Raw genomic sequence first — 23,547 nt, 5'->3', positions numbered from 1 at the left:
GGTCTTCTTTTCCTTGGGTCAGCAAAAGAGTCTACAGCTTGACTAAGATTAGCCGAGTGCTCTGGCTGAATCCTGCATTCTCCTTGGAACTTCCTATGGGGCTCTTGCAAACTTCAGTGCAGTTTCCCCTCAGCCTTTTACTTCCCCTCACCCTATGGAAAAGCAGTTTCTGAACAATCTAAGATAGGCTTTCACTGCTGTGGCAAATGGAGTCAAAACCAGTGCTCCCATTAAAAGATTTTGGGAGAAGTTTGTGTCTTGGAATTGCTATTGCAAATTAGATTGTATTTCTGATCTCCCTTGATTATGCAGGGAAAGATTAACTGTGTTCACAAACAAATGGTAAAGCCCACAGGAGTTACATAATGATAAAAAAAAATTATTCTTTCTAATGTATGAGGATCACGGCTATTGACAATGTAAACATTTTAAAATCTTGCTGACACAACAGAAGTTTTTAAAATGTTTTTATTATAATTACCTTTGATTGTTCCAGAAGAGCAGAAAAAGGAAAAGTAACTGATCCAAACCAGTTCTTTCTTATATACGAGTGGCCACTGCAACCCTTAAGACAAGTATCCTATTGAAATACATAGTCAGGGTTAGCTGTAGTTAAGTGGGTGTGTGTATCTTAGCTGACACTGATTCCACAACCTTTGGAAGCTTACCAGTATATGTACACACATATCTATCTCTAGCTCTATATATGTTTTCAGTTGTGGCTGTGGCAACAAAAGGCAATCAATACCAAGCTGAATAGACTCAAAAAGGTGTTCATAGAACCAGTGAGTTGCTCATAAAAAACTGAATCTGATCAACAAATACATCCATATTTTCTCAAAGTGAAATGCTTTCACAATAAAATCCAGAGGCATTTTTTAAAACTTTTCCATTATCAGTGAAGCTCAAAGACTCATGGGCTCAATCCACAACTATGCCCAGTTTATACTCAGCATATCTAAGGAAAGCAGGGAAGAAAGCTCCACTTCCCCAGTGCTGCACCAAAATGGCCACTAACTTAACTCAGAGCACCCTAAGGAATGCTCTAAATTATGCTGGCAGTAACAGCCCCATAGAGACTACTGTACCAGATGAGGATCATAAAGAGTGCTTTGTGGTCTGTCCAACTCCACCTCTTCCCACGCTGGAGTATTTCTTCCCCGACCCCTATCTAGAAAGCAGGGGAACAGGCAGTGTGCATCTGCCTATATTGGCACTACACCATGTAAGGATTCCCCTGTGTCAGTTGCCGTTTGAATAGACTGGGGAATAGTGATGCAGGTGTGGAGGATGTGGTTGCTGTCATCTAGACTGAAAATGATGAGGGCTTTGACAAGAGTTTCAGCTGAGCAGACAGAAAGAAAAGATCAGATCTTAGAAATGTTATGAAGGAAGAAGTGATAGGATTTTGACACAGCCTGGAAACAAGGTGAAGGGAAAGGAGAGAGATGAAAATGATGCTCAGTTTGCGGGATGCTAATTCTCTGTTTCATTTCCAATGTCTTTATACCTCTTCCTCCCAGCGTTCAACACTCTCCCTCCAGCAGTTCATTCAGAAGATAAATATATTAAATAGATAAGTAGATGACTTAGTCAGCTATTTTCTTGTATGTGTCACAGAAGTGGGTATAATTTTCTTAAATTATTACAATTTTACAAATCTGTAGCTCACTGAGACCCTAGCATGCAAGCAAATATTGCACTTCCTCTGTGCCACCAAAGTCAGTGGTATACATGCTGATACAGGGGGCCACACTAGCACAACTATTTACAGGAATGGGGCCTGTAGATGAGCTAACAAGGAAGTAATCAGAAAGCTAGCAGTGTGATTACTTTTTCTTATATACAGTACATCTGACAGTTAAACATTTTCTTATTAGTAATTCCATTCCAGATGACAAAACTGTCTATGATAACAACATCTGGAGCATTGCACTGGGTCACGTTACAGGAAGTGGCTTAAAGAATTTCACTGTGATAAAAAATTATTGCTAACTGCTCAAAAACCAGATACATCTTATTATCAAGAATATATAAACCAATTGTTTATACCAGAGGTCCTATTTTCTAAACTCTGCTGTATTTCTCAAGAATCCACCCAAATGTTATTGCCTTCAAAGGCAACAATAAAAATAAAATTGTACAGGAGCAGGAAGTTCTATAGAAAATCTCCATATGAAATGAGCCATAATGTGTAAGGTATATTCACTGTCCATTAGAGTAAAAGTTTAAGTAGTAGTCATTGCATCATAAATTTCGGCATGTGTCTTGTTTTAATAAAACAATACATGATAACCATTAAGCTGTTGATGAAAAATGTATGTGTTGCATAAAAATAATTTTGTAATATAAGAGAATTGGAGAAGGTTCAGAAAAGAGCCACAAGAATAATTCAAAGTCAGAAAAAGTGCCTTCTAGTGAGAGACTTAAGAAGCTCAATCTATTTAGCTTATTACAGAGAAAGTTAAGACATGATTCAATGGTGGAATGTAATAAAAGAAGTGGCTAAACTAAAAAGCTAAACTCCGTATTACCCAAATGAGAAGTGGTAAACTCCATTTACCTGTTTTTACCCTTATCATGAGTTGATCACACCCTATAAGTACCTAAACAGAGAGAAGATACTAGTGGGCTCTTTAAGCTAGCAGACAGAAGTATAACAAGAGCCAATGGTTAGAAGATGAAGCCAGAGAAATTCCACCTGGAAATAAGGTGCAAAAATGTAACAGTGGAAGTAATTAACCATTGGAACAACTTACCAATGGATGAGGTAGATTCCCCGTCACTTGATGTCTAAAACAAAATTTTATGTCTTTCTAAAATATACACTCTAGCTCAAACAGAAGTTATAGCTTTTGTTATGCAGGAAGTCAGCATAGAGTAAGGCTAGTCAAAAAAATTTCATCAAAAACTATCGTCAATTAAACTAATTTTTTCACACAAGCATCTGCTTTCCATGGAAATTTTTGACTTTTTGTTAAATAACTAAACACCTAGAAACAGAAAAATTTCTGCTGAAAGAGAAAAGGAGTACTTGTGGTACCTTAGAGACTAACACATTTATTTGAGCATAAGCTTTCGTGAGCTACAGCTCACTTCATTGGATGCATTCAGTGGAAAATACAGGGGGGAGATTTATATACACAGAGAACATGAAACAATGGGTGTTACCATACACACTGTAACCAGAGTGATCACTTAAGGTGAGCTATTACCAGTGGGAGAGCGGGGGGGGGGGGGGGGGGGGGACTTTTTGTAGTGATAATCAAGGTGGGCCATTTCCAGCAGTTGACAAGAACGTCTGAGGAACGGTGGGGGGTTTAATGACCCATCCACTCCCAGTCTCTATTCAAGCCTAAGTTAATTGTATCCAGTTTGCAAATTAATTCTGATTGCTGAATTGGAATTAATTTGCAAACTGGACACAATTAACTTAGGCTTGAATAGAGACTGGGAGTGGATGGGTCATTACACAAAGTAAAACTATTTCCCCATGTTTATTCCCCACCCCTCACCCCTCACCATTCCTCAGACGTTCTTGTCAACTGCTGGAAATGGCCCACCTTGATTATCACTACAAAAAGTCCCCCCCCTCCCCCCGCTCTCCCACTGGTAATAGCTCACCTTAAGTGATCACTCTGGTTACAGTGTGTATGGTAACACCCATTGTTTCATGTTCTCTCTGTATACAAATCTCCCCACTGTATTTTCCACTGAATGCATCCGATGAAGTGAGCTGTAGCTCACGAAAGCTTATGTTCAAATAAATGTGTTAGTCTCTAAGGTGCCACAAGTACTCCTTTTCTTTTTGCGAATACAGACTAACACGGCTGCTACTCTGAAACCTGCTAAAAGAGAAAATTTTTAATTTAGAAACATCGATACAGTACTTCATAGAAATTGTAGTTCAACTGCCTCATGCCTCCATTCTCCTCCATGGGTTGGGTTCTTCAGCTAGACTACATCTCCCATGAGGCATTACAGATGGAGATTCCCATTATGCACTTTGATAGTTCAACAAGGGGTCCCACAATGAGTTGTGGGAGATGTAGTCTGGCCAAGGAGGCTTTCCCATAAAGGAGAATGGTGGACTGAGGCACCCAAACTACAAACCCAATGACAGGTTTCAGAGTAACAGCCGTGTTAGTCTGTATTCGCAAAAAGAAAAGGAGTACTTGTGGCACCTTAGAGACTAACCAATTTATTTGAGCATAAGCTTTCGTGAGCTACAGCTCACTTCATCGGATGCATACTGTGGAAAGTGTAGAAGATCTTTTATACACACAAAGCATGAAAAAATAGAAAAACCCAATGAGACATCACAGTGGCATTTCTGAATCAAAATGTTCACTTTTCAACTCTTCATCAAAATGTTTCTTTCTTGCTTGCTATCTTTCTTTCCAGAAAATAAAAACATTTTCCACACCTGCTATAGTTTAAATGATCATTATGGACTCTTGTCCTTAAAATCTATTAACAAGATTCCACAGGCCTTTACAAATGCCTTACAGAATTTGGCCCAAATGACAACAGTGGTTGGCTGTGACATTTCTAGCATGCTTTTAATTAAATTAAAAACTGAATTTATTCAAAATTGGAAAACAATAGTACATATAGCTTCTTTCGTTAAGAAAACAAGAAGCTGAGATATGTACATGGTTATAGTTTTCAAACGTCAAAAAAATATAATAAAAATCAGTTGTGTTTTATACAATTTACCTCATGTTTTTCCATCCTAACTTCATCAAAAATGTTGACATATATATTGTCTTTTATTTTAGACAGTCCTGAAAAGCTATAATCATGTCCTGGTGATCTGTAATTAAGAACAGAATCTTTCAGTTTTAATCAGATATTGTATGTCAGAGAGCTTTATCATTTTTTTAAAAAACAACACAATCACTTTTGGCAGTAATTTACTTCAAATATTACAGAACCATAAACATTTTTAAAGGAAAACTAAATTGGTATGTTCGCCACTAAAAATCAAAGGACAAATTTCACTCCAGTTTAACTCCACTGACTTTGAAGGAGTTACCCACCGGGATGAATTTGACCCAGCATATTTTGTTTCTCTAATTACTGTGTCAATAGATATTTAGTCAAATAAATTGTGCCAGATCCTCATTTTGGTGTAAACTGCTGATTTTCACTGACTTCTATCTCATATTTACTAAACCATGTTTAGTAAATTTTCTACTCTTTCACATATTTCAGAGCACCAACTGAATGAAAGCTCACATAACGAACAGAAGATACAGAGGCAGATTCTTTGTTCTTCCAAGTGGGAAACAGGTGGTTTTAAACTGCCTTTGCACACCTCCCTAATTCTAGTTCTCAGCTCCCAGGGTTGCTCTAAAATTGTGCCAGTTTATAACAGTCTTTATGGTTGTTAAATTTGCACAAAACAGAGCAACTACAGCATTCCAGCCATGTTCCTCATATTGGGTCCACTCCATCCCATACCCTATCCCCAACCATATGCCCTAAATTGGGAGATGGGGAGGTTTGAGAGCCATTATTCCAACTCAATTCAAACAGACTAAGTGGCCACTTAGACCTTAGTCCATCCCGTGCTTTGCTGCACATTGGGCTACCCACATTTGCCATCCTTGCCTATCAACTGCCCTTCTCTCCAAATCTTCCCATTTCATGTTGAGGTGCCTGATGTTGTTCAGAACTGTTTGTTTCCATGTTATTTGCGGTCTTCCTCTCTTTCTTCTTGCATTTTCTGGGTTCCATTCAAGGGTGGTATTTGGTAAGCGTTCTTTTTCCATTCTCAGCACATGTCCCAGCCAGTGATGTCTTCTTTTGTAGATTATTTGTGAGAGGGTACCTTGTCCAGTAATTTTTCTGACTTCTTCATTTGTCTTCCTATCTCTATATGTTATTCCCAATATTCATCTCAGACATTTGTGATGAAATGCATCCATCTTTCTTGGTAAGTTGCCACGTCTCACTGCTATATGTTATGATGGCGATTAACAATTACTTTGTACCCATTCAGTTTTGTCTTGAGGGAGATGTTTTTGAGTTGCCAGATGTTTTTGAGTCTTCCAAATGCAGTGTTTGCCTTCCCGATTCTTCTTATTATTTCCTTGGAACTAGTACCATCTTGGCTGATGGTACTTCCAAGATACGTAAAATTGTCCACCTTCTCCAGTTTTGATTTCTGTCCCGATAGTCCCCATTAACATGACTTTACATTTCTTTTCATTGTATATCAAACCTATCTTCTCCATTACTTCTTTTACTTGGTTTGTGCATTTTTGTAGTCTGTTGTACTCAGTGAAGATGCCAATGAACGAACGGACAAGTGGCCACTGGATGGTTATAACTTTTAGTCACTACTGACTTTGCTGGTTTAAAAACATGGCATAGAGATGAAAAAAAACAATGTATCCCATTCCTAATGTCCTAAACCATCAGTTCGTAGCCTCAGGGTCATGAATATGTAGTTTTCAATCTGTGGACTGGGGACCCCTGGAGGTCTGCAGACAATTTCTAAGATTTCCAAAAGGGTCTGCACCTCCATTCTAAATTTTTTAAGGGTCTGCAAATGAAATAAGGTTGAAAACCACTGCCCTAAATCATTCAATCCTCCTACTGCATCTCCAACTCTTATACACAGATACGGAAAGGCAGATGAGTTCAGCAGCCTAAATGAAAAACTTTAAAATACTTTTGAAACAAAATATAACCACCTAACCATGGGAAACTTTGACTCTTCACTGGAGCATTCAAATACTTTTATTTTCTTGTACATTCTTCATGGAGAAGTATGTGGCCAACTTACATAAAATCCACTTGAAGTTCTTCATTCCAGCATGGATGAGATCCATCTGCAATGCTAGTTTGATAAACTGTGTGCTGGAAAGAAACTTCTACAAATGGACGCACACTCACCTAAAACACAAAAATCATACACTTTATTAGATTTGTACTGCTTTGTTTTATTTCTACGTCATCTTATAGAACAATAAAAATGTAGGGACCTCAAGAGGTCATCAAGTCCAGCCCCCTGTGCTGAAGCAGGACCAAGTAAACCCCTAGACTATCCCTGACAGATGTTTGTCTGACCTGTTCTTAAAAACCTCCAGTGACAGGGATTCCACAACCTCCCTTGGCAACCTATTCCAGAACTTAACTACCCTTATAAAGTTTTCCCTAATATCTAACCTAAATCCTCCTTGCTGCAGATTAAGACAATTACTTCTTGTCCTACCTTCAGTGGACATGGAGAACAATTGTTCACCATCCTCTTTGTAACAGCTCTGAACGTACTTGCAGACTGTGATCAGATCCCGCGTCAGTTGTCTTTTCTCAAGACTAAGCAAGCCCAGTTTTTTTTTAAAGGTCAGGTTTTCTACGTTGTTTATACTCCTGGGGGAATTCTGCACCATTGCACAATTCAGAATTTTGCAGAAATTAATGTTGTGCGCACAGAATTTTCTTTTTTCCCTAGAGAAATGGGCTGTAGAAATGTTGGCTCCGACTAGGGGCTGCTGTACCGAGCAGAGCCCAGCTCACAAATAGACGACAAGGCTGCAGGAAGGGGGAGCAAACTGGAGGGTTCCCAGAAGCTGCAATTCCCTGCACACACTGAAGGAAGGAGGCAGCAGTGCACAGGAAACTCCGGTAAGCCCGTGACCCAGCATCAGACTGTTTCTCCCTCTGGATCCCTGGGCTCTAGGAGGGTAGGGTCTGTGAGTGTCTGGGCCTGGGGCAGCGGGGAGCGGTCCACAGCTGGCCTCTGGAGGGAAGGGGTGTGAGTGTCTGGGCCGGGGGAGGGGCCTGCAGCTGGGCTGGGGTGGGAGAGAGTATCTAGGTGCGGGGGGCCCATGGCTGGGTTTGCGGGGGGGACAGAGAAGCAGGAACTGGGTTGTCGTAGGGGTTTATTTAACTCTCTACTCCTGGGGGAATTTGTTGTGTTTGTATTGTCACAGACATACTTGCTGACAGGTATTTTGAAATAATTTACCAAAATAATTGAAACTGATGTGATTATATAGTGTTATTTTGACAAATAGAATTTTGTAGAATTTTTAATATTTTGATGCAGAATTCCCCCAGGAGTATTTTTATCATTTTTGTTGCTCTCTGGACTCTCTCCAATTCATGCAATCTTTCATAAAGTGTGCCACTGAGATCTGGACACAGCACTTCAGCTGAGAGCTCACCAGGGCTAGGCACAGCAGACAATTACCTTCCGTGTCTTACATACAACACTCCTGTTAATGCACTCCAGAGCGATATTAGCCTTTTTCACAATTGCATCACATTGTTGGCTCATATTCAATTTGTGATCCACTATAACCCCCAGATTCTTCTCAGCAGTACTACCAGTTAGCCAGTTATTCCCCATTATATAGTTGTACATTTGATTTTTTTCTTACTTAGCACTTGTCTTTGTTGAATTTAATCTTGTAGATTTAATATCTTATAATATATGTCTTGATATCAATGCTACATATGACTTTAGAAATATCAGATTTTTATTGATAAATGTTGGTAAATGTCCATTTCACCATACACACAGAAACCAATGAAAAATATTTCTGCTGATAATTTAAATTTACAGGTAGGCAAAGTAAGAAAAATGCTGTTTGAGAACTTATTAGCGTTTGATATAAGGATACTTTTATATTTTGACATGTGATGTTAGTGTGTGTTTAACTATTTGAAAACTTTATTATTTTGAATCTCACTGTCTACTGTCATTAAATAATTATTGTCTGACCCCCTATACTTTCTAACAATTGTTAAAATTTAAATAGCAAAAATTTTAAAAAAATCACTTAAAACTCAATTTTGCAGAGGTCTGAAAATTTAAATTGATAAAAATAAAAAAATACTTAAAATAAATATCGACATTATCCATCAAAATTACCAACGAATACAAAATTGAATTCTGTCAAGCCTAGCGATATAGCAGAGAGTCTAGGATGACAGCAACAGGGAGACTGTGGTTACCTGCAAGCAAGTAGCAACTAAGAAAATTTTATTCATTAAAGTCCAGCTCCCTGGTGAATAACACATGGAAATTAACCAGCTTATTTACTCAGTACATTAGTGACTGATAAATGATACATCTGGTCAAGTGCTATTTATTTTTAGATAACAGTTGCTCAGTATATATAACGATACCCTCATGAAAGATGACCCTTATCTCTAGAATTTATATTAAGATATGATTCCAACTCTTATGATATATTAAGACTTACAGGTTATTGGGTTCTACAAGACTGAAAGTCTCCCAAATACAGTTTAACTTTCATCTTCTTCTAAGATTTCTGAAAATTAGTTTTTAATATTAATTTAAATTTAGAGTTGTCATTATACATCAGTGGGGCCCAACCTGTGGCCCTGGAGGCTCTAAACTGTGGCCCTGAATGGTGAGTGTTAAGAAGAAAATATGTATTTCATTCTTAATAGGAAATGTGCTCTCTGAGTTGTGTCCTAAAACTTTTAAACTGCAGTGTTTGAAATGACCCCATTAAGACAGGGGGGCAGTAGGGGGCACTTGGAGCTCTATCCCTTCCCTGCTGCAGTTGCTTAGCAGTTCCCCTGGTGACCACCTGCTGCATCATAGGAGGAAGAAAGAGTAGTCTGGCTATGCCATTTGCCTGCTTTCCTACTAGACTATGGGAGCCCCAGGGAGGGCAGGATAGGAATTCAGCGGGCACTGCCTGAGACTAGGGGAGCACTTAGTAAAGGATGGCTCTCCTTCCCCTCTCCTTCCCATACACAGCCATCAAGGGCAGCCCAGAAGAAAAGAAAAGGAAAGAAAAGAAAAGAAAGAGAATTTGAGAACCAACAGCCAGTTATCACACGCTAATTATTTGCTTTGTCTCAGCGTTGATTAGAGCAGCCAGTGTCAGGTAGTTATGGTATCCACAGGCCCTCCCATGCAATAGCCAGACCACAATGCACTCTGATCACTCTTCCTCTCAACCCCAGCATACCCCTTCCTAACACTGAAATGCCCCAGTGACAAGGACTGTGGGAAAGGAGACACAGAAGCCATCTATGATTTCTCTATGCCCACTGGGACTAACCCCATGTTGGGGAAATCAGCAGCATGGGACCTGCAGGTGGTTCTGCTCCCTTTAGACTGAGCAGAACAGAGAGCCCAAAAATGTTGATTGTGGCCCTTGACCTGTTTGAAATAATGTTCATTTCTCAGGCTGAAAAGGTTGGAAACTACTGCTGTCCAAAATCAGAAAATTTGCATTTTGAGAAATTACCATAAAAATACATATTTAACTATAATAATGAAACTGAAATCCCTCAAAATACCAGAGGTACTGAAGCAAAAACAAGCTGTGACAGAACAAAGGGTTGGAGATCTTTTTAAAGAATAAGAACAAATTCTTAAATGTCAAGAGGAATTTTGTCCCAAATCAATATATTGTTGAGGGACAATTTAAATAAGTATTGACATGGCAGATACGGTTACAATAAAGAAAATAAAATTTGCCCTCTTATCCATTGTCAAAATACTGTTTGAGGCCTTTGTCATGCCTTTTAAATAGGGCTGTCAAGCGATTAAAAAAATGAACTGCGATTAATCGCACGATTAAAAAAATGAATTGCGATTAATCGCGATGTTAAGCAATAATAGAATATCATTTCTTTAAATATTTTTGGATGTTTTCTACATTTTCAGATATATTGATTTCAATTACAACACAGAATACAAAGTGTACAGTGCTCACTTTATATGTATTTTTATTACAAATATTTGCTCGGTAAAAAACAAAAAATAGTATTTTTCAATTCACCTAATACAAGTACTGTAATGCAATCTCTTTATCATGAAAGTTGAATTTACAAATTTAGAATTCTGTACAAAAAAATAAAACAATGTAAAACTTTAGAGCCTACAAGTCCACTCAGTCCTACTTCAGCCAATCGCTCAGACAAACAAGTTTGGTTACAATTTGCAGGAGATAACGCTGCCTGCTTCTTGTTTACAATGTCACCTGAAAGTGAGAACAGGAGTTCTCATGGCACTGTTGTAGCTGGCGGTGCAAGATATTTACGTGCCATATGTGCTAAAGACTCATATGTCCCTTCATGCTTCAACCATCATTGCAGAGGACATGCGTCCATGCTGATGACTGGTTCTGCTCGATAATGATCCAAAGCAGAGCGGACCGACACATGTTCATTTTCATCCTCTGAGTCAGATGCCACCAGGAGAAGATTCATTTTCTTTTTTTGGTGGTTTGGGTTCTGTGGTTTCCGCATCTGAGTGTTGCTCTTTTAAGACTTCTGAAAGCATGCTCCACACCTCATCCCTCTGAGATTTTGGACGGCACTTCAGATTCTTAAACCTTGGGTTGAATGCTGTAGCTATCCTTAGAAAGCTCAGATTGGTACCTTCTTTGCATTTTGTCAAATCTGCAGTGAAAGTGTTCTTCAAACGAACATGTGCTGGGTCATCATCTGAGACTGCCATAACATGAAATATATGGCAGAATGAGGGTAAAACAGAACATCAGACATACAATTCTCCCCGAAAGAGTTCAGTCACAAATTTAATTAATGCATTATTTTTTTAATGAGCATCCTCAGCATGGAAGCATGTCGTCTGGAATGGTGGCCAAAGCATGAAGGGGCATTCAAATGTTTAGCATATCTGGCTTGTAGATATCTTGCAATGCCAGCTACAAAGGTCCCATGCAAATGACTGTTCTGACTTTCAGGTGACATTGTATATAGGAAGCAGACAGCAGTATCTCCTATAAATGTAAACAAATGTGTCTGTCATAGCGATTGGCTGAACAAGAAGTAGGACTTAGTGGACTTGTAGGTTCTAAAGCTTTACATTGTTTTGCTTTTGAGTCCAGTGATGTAACAAAAAAAATCTACAATTGTTAGTTACGCTTTCACAATAAAGAGATTGCACTATAGTACTTGTATGAGGTTAACTGAAAAATACTATTTCTTTTGTTTATAATTTTTACAGTGCAAATATTTGTAATAAAAAATAATAATATAAAGTGAGCACTGTACACTTTGTATTCTGTGTTGCAACAGAAATCAATATATTTGAAAATGTAGAAAAACATCCAAAATATTTAATAAATTTCAATTGATATTCTATTGTTTAACAGTGCGATTAATCGCGATTAATTTTTTTAATTGTGATTAATTTTTGAGTTAATCACGTGAGTTAACTGTGATTAATTGACAGCCCTACTTTTAAACAATACAAAATGATTCACTCTTTGGGGTTTTTTGTTGTTGTTTGAGTAATTTAAGTTATTTACCTCACTTAGAGGATCAGATGTGTATGATGACTTGCCTGATCGTAGATGTTGACTCCGGGACAGCTGATTAATTGCATATGCTGGCGAATGAACACCTGCAGGTCTTTAGATATAAAACAGGAATGACATACACATTTCAACCAGCTTTTCTTTTGAATCTACATGGCAATTGCTTGTATTAGTTCATTATTTACAGATGCTACAGATAATTAGTTTACTATTTACAGATGCTATACATACTTATAAAGAACAGCTAACAAATCAGTAACACAAATCAAAACATAAATCCCTAAAATGAAGAAATGTCTAAAACTATGGGCCTGATCATGCAGCCACTCCATTGTTCCAGTCCAAATCCCACTGAAATCATTTCAGTCTGGACACATTATGCCTCCAGGCGCTGCCACGGAACTGGGGTGCCTGGTCTGCAGGGGTTCCATTTCAGCTTTTGGGGGCAGAGGGGCAACCTTAACCATGATTCCAGGGGCTACTTAGGCACCTGAAAATTCTAGGTTTTATTTGCAGATAACAATTTAGAAATTAGCTGACAGGAGCACTGTATCTACTTCCTGTTTAAAGAAAGAAAAAAAAATATACAACACCAATTAAAGCCATATTTTAAATTTATATGTAAATTTAGAACAATCAGGAGATACTACAGCAAGATATTCACAATCCCAAGCTTTGCGGTATCAGTTTTGGAGCCTTAACTCAGATACCAGTTTGATACTTTGGTACACTATCTTTCGTAGAGATAAATAAAAATAAATAAAATCTGCTTAAAATCTGCTTACTTTCTCTAACAGACACACTCTGTTACTGCCATTATCTATTCCATTTTAGTCTATAGTTTTTCATTCTACCAAAACCACATTTACTTAATTTTAATACATGCAATATTTTTCTCTTTTATTAAGAACGAGATTTTATTTTTCTAATTATTTTGGCATTTATGTTTACCAATCACAATCATGGACATGACTCACTAACGTCTGACTCTGTCATTACTATTAGAATCAGACTTGGAACCACATTTGTTTTTGTACAAATTTTAAGCTATTTTACAGATATAATTAAAAATACAATTTGAAAATAAGTGACCACCTCCACAGTATCTATAGTTATGTGTTTAGCTAATTGATTTTAAACTGGCACTGCTAAGATGAGGTACAAACTAAATTTACATTCTAGAAGCATACTATTATTTGATTGTACCACTTTAAATAATGACTGACAAAGCACGATCTGGTAATAAAGTAATAATGATACTCCAGCCAGGACAGATTAGGCATTTTAGAACTCATTACTCAAATAATTAAATTTAAGCATAAGAGAGAAATAAAATTATGAAATGCACAAACCAGACAAAAACTAAAATAACAGTACTATAATCCTGAAAGAATAAAATTTGAGAATATATGTGCACTGCACATTTTGACAGGAAGTAGCAAGAAGTAACAATAAGAATAATAATATTGTGTGTTAGAGAATGTGTGTGTGTGTGTGAGAGAGAGAGAGACAGACTGTGTGTGCCTGAGTGTGTCAGCGTCCGTCTCTAAGTGGAACTTGTTCAGTACAACAGCAGCCGCAGCTCCCCCTCCTGAGCCAGAGGAACCAGCACAGACAGGCTACCTGTCCCCCAACGCCAGCAGAGACCCACTAGGCATAGCCACCTCTTGCATCAGGCGAGCTCCCCCTGTGCTGCACCAGCTATGGATCAGCATCCCAAAGAAGGGGCAACTTCTTTGGGAAGTGTGTGAGAAAGACTGTGTGTGAGAGAGAGAGAAAGAGTCTGTCGGGGGAGTGTGGGAAGGGTGATGGGAGCTGGGCAGCCGGAGAGCAGCTGCTGCGGGCTGGGCACCCAGCTCTGGGACGAGTGGATACAGGGGAGCAAAGGCAATTTTGGGGTGGCTATAGTTTCCACAAGCACCCCCAGCACCATGCCTGTTTGTAAAATTATAATGTCGTTAGAAACTCGGGGGGGGGGGTAAGAGGGCCTCTTCACCCTCCTTAAATGGCACCCTGCTGGTCTGCTTCTCCAGCCAGCCCAGCTTCCACAGAAGCATAGTTATCCCTAACACTATGATAATCCATTTCTATTAATTATAAAGTCCTTTGATAACATGTTAAACTTCATGCAGTTTTTAGGCAAAATAAACTTCAGCCCAAAGGCCCAATCTGAATGTCGTCCCCCCCGTCCCAACACTTGGCAGCTTTTGATCCTGCATTTATGAGCAGCTGGTGAGGCTGTCTCTCTCAGGGACACAATTTCCACATTTTAGCTCCTAGATGGACTCTCACTTCTCCTTGACTGAAATTTTCATAAATTATTTTTGGGCGCGTTAAGCTATCGCTGAGTCTCTTTCGTGTTGTAGTTTTGTTTTATTTTCACACTAATCTCAGAACCACAGTGAATTTTTTCTTTACATTTGGGGTATTGTAATATACCATGGATGAAATAATGAATAAACCATCTCTAATTTAATTATTGTTGCTAAATATGATTTGCATTCTGTGAAGGAATCAGCCTATCCATTATTGCAAACAATGTCCAATTGCATGAAAGTTATAGACTGTTGTTTTGTAATGCTAATTATTTGCATAGCAAGTTTGGAATGAGGCACACATTCTTAGATGCACACTCTCTCAAGGAATTTACTTTTTCTTTGTTTCAGATAAACAAGAGCTCAGAACTGCACAAGAATTTAATTGGATTTGGCAACCATTATGCTAGACATCTGTACTCTCACAAACCGTTCCTACATGTTTTATACACTGAATTAGTCTTTCATTATGCAGCTGAACTCCAAATAAACGAAAGGACCGCACAATTTGTTACTTTTGTAGGCCGAACACATTACACATACCAGGGCCTCCTTTCATTCCTCCATTTTCCCCGCACCTCCAACAAGTTCCCTGTGAGCCACCTTCCCATCCCTATTTCAGGGACTCTACGCAACCTGCCTCCAACACTTTCCTCCCTCATGCCATGGTCTCTATGTATCCCCCCACTGCTACATGCTAGGGGCTCATTGTGCTCCCCCCCGATTCCCTCCTCCACACATGCCAGAGGCTCAGTGTGCCCATTCCCCCATATGCCAAGGTCTCTGTGTTGCCCATGTTCCCATACAAGGGTCCCCTGTTCTTCCTTCTCTGCCAGGGGCCTTCTCCAAAATGCCAGGGTCTCTCTGTACTGCTTCATTTCTCCTTCCCCATATTTTCCCCTTCTTTACCATGGCAGGGGCGCTGTGTCAACCTCATTCTTCCCCATCTCATGCCAGCAACCTATGTGGTTCCCATGGCTCCCATACCATTGTCCCCCATTTTCTTCCTCAGGCCCGGGGCTTTTTGTCCCCCACATTCCATCCACTTTCTTAATGCCTTAGAGATACAAACAGAAATGCCATCACATGGAATGTTAGACCTTGCTTTGCTCAGCCATAAAGTATAATAAAGAGTAAATGTCTTCATGAATTGAGTCTACAGTACAAGCATTGAAAGTCATGAACTTCTCCTACTTTATCCAAATAATAAAGTACTAATATTTTAAACAAGTTTTTAAATGATAGAATGTTTGTCAAACATTACATCTCATTGGTATAGTTATCACTCTGAATGCATTTTTCTGTAAATACTTTCATTTCCTACTTTATGCCCTAGCAGTATGTTAGCTTTAATGAAAATGTTTCTCATGATGCAGTAGCTCTTAAACCAGGTTTGGTGTGTTAAAATATTTAGATTAATATTTGTGGTAGCTAGAAAGAAAATTGTGCTCATCTAATGTAAATACACAGATAGCAACTGTTTTTGTTTGCTGTATTATAAAACTTAAGTGATGTTTTTAAATTTAGTTCCAACTTGCAAATACTATCCTTTTCAGAGCAAGCTTCACTTAATTTTCCAGTCTTACTAGAAGAATATTTCTAAAACTTAAATGAGTAATTACATAAAGCATTAAAGGAAATATTAAGTGGGTGAAGACAACATAGTCTCTACTTTAAAAAAAATAGCTTATGCAGTCATTCAGTTGAAAAAATACTAAATTCTATGAGACTTACAAACTGATCTTCATTTTAGAAGCAAAATATTAAACAAAATATTACTACCAGAGAGTGCATATGGGTCAAAAGTTACATTATGAGCAACTCAATGTGTTTCTTTTACTTGATAAGTAAAACTGGCTAACAAATTATAGTTTCTAATTAAGAACATTTTCTGTCAGATACCATATGATGTCCCAGCCAAGTTGACTTCCTTTTTTTCCTTTCTGTACTATATCTGACAGCTCATACTTAGATGAAGACAGTTAGTTCAATCCCAGCTAAGCAGTATCCAGAAAAGAGCTGAACATATCAACCACCAATCAATCCGTTACAAGAAGTCTCATCATACTTTCCATCTTGTGAGTGGAAGGTAGAGCACTCCACCAGATCACCATCTAGGAGTGCAAAATGAAAGGGTGCTGCTTTGTGGAATTCTTCCTTGCATAAACTCCTGCTGGATTGGACATCTATACTGGGAGCAGGACTTGGGAGATTGCCATGCAAATGGCACAGTATTCTGACCCAATCCTGTAGAACTTTTCTGGGCAAGTTATTGCTGATCCTAAGGTGGTTTTACATCATCCACCAAAGCATATGGTCTGACCTGCTATGTCAATTCCTATGTTCCTGATCACAGTGCAGAAAAGTTCATTTCTGGGGAGAAAAATCTGTACACTTATGCATCAATAACTATACAGTAGCCCTGCATTCTGGATAGCTGAAACAATTCCATGTCAATATAAGCAGCATTAAACACATAACAGAACTATCAACAGCATACTGTTCCTTATAGATAATTTACAGATTTCATTGGAGTTGAATAACTAACAAAATTCTATAATCTGCACTTTTGGTCAGTTACATTGTTTCTTCTTTTAAGTGAGATCTATAAAACTATGGGAATGCTCTTGCAAGGGAAATGGTAGAAACTAAACTAGACAAAACTCTACAAAAGATTCATTAGGGAACAATCCTGGACTACGTGGAGGATGTACCAAATTACCTAATAGGTTTTTACAATCCCTAACTTCTGTTCCTATGGTTTCCTACCTAGTAACTGATGGATTTCTTGAAGGAATGTTATAAGCTCTCAATATTCTGATAAGAAGCTTAAGATCTCCATCAGAGACCGTCTGCGCTGGAACTTTTTTCCTCTCTTTTCTTTGCGGCTTTAAATGTCTTCTACGTTCACCTAGCTTAAAAACTGCATTCCTCAATTGGCTAGACAAAGTTGAAAATGTTTTAGTCAGCTTTATATATAAACATCTTCCTTTATTATACATGATTTAAGAAAATGGAAAATTTGTTACCTTTCTATGATTGTGCTTTACACAAAGGCTCCACAAAGTCCACTTCAGACCTTACCATGCAAATCTAATTCGCCTGGGAAGCATTTAGAAACTACAGTAAAATGTGCATTACAAGCCCCATATAGTCAGATATGTAAGACAAAAAAATTTTCAACCTTTCCTAAAATCAGTAATATTGATCCATTGGGGACCACTATTTGGAACAGCCTCCTGCCAAAGGAGGTTTCCGCAACAGAATGAAGGTAAAGCCTGTAATGCTTAAAAAAAGTGTTGATTGATGAGCAGGTAACAGCTTTACAGATTTCATTTAAAGTACCTGATGCCCTTTCTACACAGAATGCTACTGTGGAAAGTGTGGAGTAGGTTCTGATCTCTTTTGTAATCAAGGCTAAGTATGTTTCAGTGATAAAAAAACTCAATCCACCTAAGTACAGAGATTTGCAAGCTTTCAAGTTCTGATGCATAGGGTGGAAGAAAATGAATTAAGATGATGTTTTCCAGAGTTAGAACCTATCAGTATGAATGAATGGTTTATGAAAGTTTCTAGTGCTATAAGCATATCCCAGATAAGGAAGATAGGTGTCAGTGTTGGTTTGTGTAGAAATGCTGTGTTAAGGAATCTTGATACCATTGGATGATCTACCAGAGATTTGGATACACCTATGCCCTGGTCTACACTAGGACTTTAGGTCGAATTTAGCAGCATTAAATCGATGTAAACTTGCACCGGTCAACACGATGAAGCCCTTTATTTCGACTTAAAGGGCTCTTAAAATCGATTTCCTTACTCCACCCCTGACAAGTGGATTAGCGCTTAAATCGGCCTTGCCGGGTCGAATTTGGGGTACTGTGGACACAATTCGACGGTATTGGCCTCCGGGAGTTATCCCACAGTGCTCCATTGTGACCGCTCTGGACAGCACTCTCAACTCAGATGCACTGGCCAGGTAGACAGGAAAAGAACCGCGAACTTTTGAATCTCATTTCCTGTTTGGCCAGTGTGGCAAGCTGCAGGTGACCATGCAGAGCTCATCAGCAGAGGTGACCATGATGGGGTCCCAGAATCACAAAAGAGCTCCAGCATGGACTGAACAGGAGGTACGGGATCTGATCGCTGTATGGGGAGAGGAATCCGTGCTATCAGAACTCTGTTCCAGTTTTCGTAATGCTAAAACCTTTGTCAAAATCTCCCAGGGCATGAAGGACAGGGACCCGAAGCAGTGCCACGTGAAACTTAAGGAGCTGAGGCAAGCCTACCAGAAAACCAGAGAGGCGAACGGCTGCTCTGGGTCAGAGCCCCAAACATGCCGCTTCTATGATGAGCTGCATGCCATTTTAGGGGGTTCAGCCACCACTACCCCAGCCGTGTTGTTTGACTCCTTCAATGGAGATGGAGGCAACACGGAAGAAGGTTTTGGGGATGAAGAAGATGATGATGATGATGAAGTTGTAGATAGCTCACAGCAAGCAAGCGGAGAAACCGGTTTTCCAGACAGCCAGGAACTGTTTCTCACCCTGGACCTGGAACCAGTACCCCCCGAACCCACCCAATGCTGCCTCCTGGACCCAGCAGGCGGAGAAGGGACCTCCGGTGAGTGTACCTTTTAAAATACTATACATGTTTAAAAGCAAGCATGTGAAAGGATTAATTTGCCCTGGATTAATCGCGGCTCTCCTGGATGTACTCCCAAAGCCTTTGCAAAAGGTTTCTGGGAAGGGCAGCCTTATTGCGTCCTCCATGGTAGGACACTTTACCACTCCAGGCCAGTAACACGTACTCGGGAATCATTGTACAACAAAGCATTGCAGTGTATGTTTGCTGGCGTTAAAACAACATCCGTTCTTTATCTCTCTGTGTTATCCTCAGGAGAGTGAGATATCATTCATGGTCACCTGGTTGAAATAGGGTGCTTTTCTTCAGGGGACACTCAGAAGTGCCTGTTCCGGCTGGGCTGTTTGCCTGTGGCTGAACAGAAATGTTCCCCGCTGTTACCCACAGGGAGGGGGGAGGGTTGAGGGGGTAGCCACGCGGTGGGGGGAGGCAAAATGCGACCTTGTAATGAAAGCACATGTGCTATGTATGTAATGTTAACAGCAAGGTTTACCCTGAAAGAGTGTAGCCACTGTTTTATAAAATGTGTCTTTTAAAATACCGCTGTCCCTATTTTTTTCTCCACTAGCTGCATGTGTTTCAATGATCACAGGATCTTCTCCTTCCCAGAGGCTAGTGAAGATTAGAAAGAAAAAAAATGCACTTGTGATGAAATGTTCTCTGAGCTCATGCTGTCCTCCCATACTGACAGAGCACAGATGAATGCGTGGTAGGCAAATAATGTCAGAGTGCAGGAAAGCACAAAATGACTGGGAGGAGAGGTGGTGGGCTGAAGAGAGTAAGTGGCGGGCTGAAGAGAGGGCTGAAGCTCAAATGTGGCAGCAACATGATGAGAGGAGGCAGGATTCAATGCTGAGGCTGCTGGAGGATCAAACCAGTATGCTCCAGTGTATGGCTGAGCTGCAGCAAAGGCAGCTGGAGCACAGACTGCCACTACAGCCCCTGTGTAACCAACCACCCTCCTCCCCAAGTTCCATAGCCTCCACACCCAGACGCCCAAGAACACGGTGGGGGGGCCTCCGGCCAACCAGCCACTCCACCACAGAGGATTGCCCAAAAAACAGAAGGCTGTCATTCAATAAATTTTAAAGTTGTAAACTTTTAAAGTGCTGTGTGGCATTTTCCTTCCCTCCTCCACCACCCCTCCTGGGCTACCTTGGTAGTCATCCCCCTATTTGTGTGATGAATGAATAAAGAATGCATGAATGTGAAGCAACAATGACTTTATTGCCTCTGCAAGCGGTGATCGAAGGGAGGAGGGGAGGGTGGTTAGCTTACAGGGAAGTAGAGTGAACCAAGGGGCAGGGAGTTTCATCAAGGAGAAACAAACAGAACTTTCACACCATAGCCTGGCCAGTCATGAAATTGGTTTTCAAAGCTTCTCTGATGCGTACCGCGCCCTCCTGTGCTCTTCTAACCACCCTGGTGTCTGGCTGCGCGTAACCAGCAGCCAGGCGATTTGCCTCAACCTCCCACCCCGCCATAAACATCTCCCCCTTACTCTCACAGATATTGTGGAGCATACAGCAAGCAGTAATAACAGTGGGAATATTGGTTTCACTGAGGTCTAAGCGAGTCAGTAAACTGCACCAGCGCGCCTTTAAACGTCCAAATGCACATTCTACCACCATTCTGCACTTGCTCAGCCTGTAGTTGAACAGCTCCTGACTACTGTCCAGGCTGCCTGTGTACGGCTTCATGAGCCATGGCATTAAGGGATAGGCTGGGTCCCCAAGGATAACTATAGGCATTTCAACATCCCCAACAGTTATTTTCTGGTCTGGGAATAAAGTCCCTTCCTGACGACATGGGCATGTCATGACAGGGGCGACTGACGACATGGCTTACAGGGTTGGCTTACAGGGAATTAAAATCAACAAAGGGGGTGGCTTTACATCAAGGAGTATTTCAGGTAGGACTTCACGGAGGGTTCCAATAAGAAATGGTGCACCTAAGTAATTGTTCTTATTGGAACAAGCAGGTTGGTCTGGCCTCTGATTGATACATGGCTAGATTTACCTCGCTGCACCTTCTCTGTGAGTGACTGCAGTGTGACCTAGAGGAATGAGTCCCCTAGATGGGGGAGGGAGGGAAGCAAATGAGTACAAAACAAATCTGGTCTATTTCTTGTTTTGATCATCCATCTATCTTTTACATCTTTGGCTGGCAGCAGACGGTGCAGAAGGACTGCAAGCCATCCACATCTCATGGCTGCTCGGCAGAAGACGGTGCAGTAGGACTGCTAGCCATCCTCAGCTCTTGCCTGCCTGGCAGAAGATGGTACAGTAGGACTGCTAGCAATCCGTATTGCCTGCCTGCTCACCATAAGATGGTTCAATAGGACTGACTGCAGGACTAAAGAGAATGACCTGGTCAAGTCACTCCAAATTTAGTCCCTGCGCCCATGTCTGCCCAGGCGGACACATCGGCCAGGAGCACCTCGGACATGACGATGACGGCTACCAGTCGTACTGTACCTTCTGCTGCCACAAGGCAATGGGTTGATGCTGCTGTAGCAATGCAGTACCACGTCTGCCAGCACCCAGGAGACATACGGTGACGGTTACCTGAGCAGGCTCCATGCTTGCCATGGTATGGCGTCTGCACAGGTAACTCAGGAAAAAAGGCGCGAAACGATTGTCTGCCCTTGCTTTCACGGAGGGAGGGAGGGAACGGGGGCCTGATGATATGTACCCAGAACCACCCGCGACAATGTTTTGGCCCCATCAGGCATTGGGATCTCAAACCAGAATTCCAATGGGCAGCGGAGACTGCGGGAACTGTGGGATAGCTACCCACAGTGCAACACTCCGGAAGTCGACTCTAGCCTCGGTACTGTGGAAGCACTCTGCCGAGTTAATGCACTTAATGCACTTAGAGCATTTTCTGTGGGGACACACACACTCGAATATATAAAACCGATTTCTAAAAACCGACTTCTATAAATTCGACCTAATTTCGTAGTATAGACATACCCTATGTTTACGACACTCTTAACACTGACAGACCTGTGATGTCACAGTGGACGTCAGGCCTAGCTGTAGGTCATTCTGTAAGAAATCCAGAAGAGCTGTACCATCTGGTTTCCTAGGACTCACATTTCTATATTGAAAGTAATATAAGAATTCTGTCCAGAACCTTGCATAAATCAAGGGGATAGAATAACTATGGGAGATTAACTTTGGAAAAGTATCCCCATCTTATTTAAGGCTTGTTACTCAACAGCCAAACTGTCATGCTCCGGCAGTCTGGCTTGGGATGCAAGAGTAGTCTCTGTCACAGAGATTATGCCACTTGGGAAAATGGAGTGGAGACTTCAGGAATATCTCCATTCAGTCAAAATACTCTGGTCTTTGGTTATAAGAATAACCAGTTTTCGCTCCTTATCTTCTGAATTACTCTCCTTCATGCCAGCAGAGAAAGGAAAGCATAGAGAAGCAGGTTCTGATATCTGTGAGCCAGTGATCTTTGATCCGCTTCCCATGTCTAGAAGAGCCTTGCCTTTGGTTTAATCTTAATGCAGATAGGTACACCTCTCTTGATACCCCCCAAACACTTCCTAGTTCAGGGAAGTGTTCCAAATTCTATCCACTGACAGCTTAGCCAGTCCACTTATCTGTTCGTTGTCACTGTTGCACGGGTAACCCTGAGACAGTTTTGGTGATCTTCCTCGCATAGAAAAGAATCTGCATTACGTCTGCATTTAGACTTGAGTTTTGTGTTCTAGGATCCAGTACAGAACCGAGAATAGGACCCTGGAATTTTCCCCCCTCAGAGATGGACTGGGCTTTGGAGTGTTCTAGTCTTTCACACCAAGGGTCCTTGATTGATGAGAATGATTCACTGATCCAGTTTGCGGACCCTTTGGAGCTGAAAAGTACTGACCTTCCCTTTCCATTACCCCTAGGTGTGGTGGGAAGCAAAGGCCCCAACTAATGATTCAAAAACTCTGAGCTCCTTCCCCTGGCAGAGTGAGACCTGCTGGTTGTGAGCAATCATAGTAGAGTCCTGTTTCTATTGCTCCTGAAGGGTCTTATAACAGATAGAGCATCTCTTGGCCTCTGGTTTTCCTTGTCTGGCCCACACTGTCATTATGCAAGGAGTGAGAAACTGAGAGGAGCTCAGCAGGTGGTCTCATTTGGAGAATAAAGCCTCAAAAATTTCAGCCTAAAGGAAATGGGGAGGGCCTCACACACTGTTGCCCCAAAATCTACTTTAAATGCTAAGGATAATGTGGGAGCACTGAACAGCTGCTGTTTGTCCCGCCACAGGCGGAGAATCTAACATAGGAGTAGAAGGGATAG

At 40.6% G+C, this 23,547-nt stretch overlaps 1 protein-coding gene across 1 annotated transcript in view; it reads right to left on the bottom strand.

Annotated features, from left to right (window-relative positions):
• The window catches only part of CC2D2B (coiled-coil and C2 domain containing 2B), a 102,001-nt gene that overhangs the window by 19,475 nt on the left and 58,979 nt on the right, over positions 1-23,547 (bottom strand). Inside the window, exons 22-26 of the mRNA XM_074960003.1 lie at positions 17,372-17,542; positions 12,279-12,381; positions 6,797-6,906; positions 4,720-4,816; positions 482-580 (exon numbers count right to left, since the gene is read on the bottom strand). Coding sequence (XP_074816104.1) covers positions 482-580; positions 4,720-4,816; positions 6,797-6,906; positions 12,279-12,381; positions 17,372-17,542 — 580 coding nt within the window. The remainder of the gene's footprint in view (positions 1-481; positions 581-4,719; positions 4,817-6,796; positions 6,907-12,278; positions 12,382-17,371; positions 17,543-23,547) is intronic.

The sequence above is a fragment of the Natator depressus genome, chromosome 7 (genome assembly GCF_965152275.1).
Source record: "Natator depressus isolate rNatDep1 chromosome 7, rNatDep2.hap1, whole genome shotgun sequence".
Taxonomy (NCBI): domain Eukaryota; kingdom Metazoa; phylum Chordata; order Testudines; family Cheloniidae; genus Natator; species Natator depressus.
The sequence above is the reverse complement of the archived record's forward strand: the minus strand, read 5'-3'. Positions and strand labels throughout refer to the sequence as shown.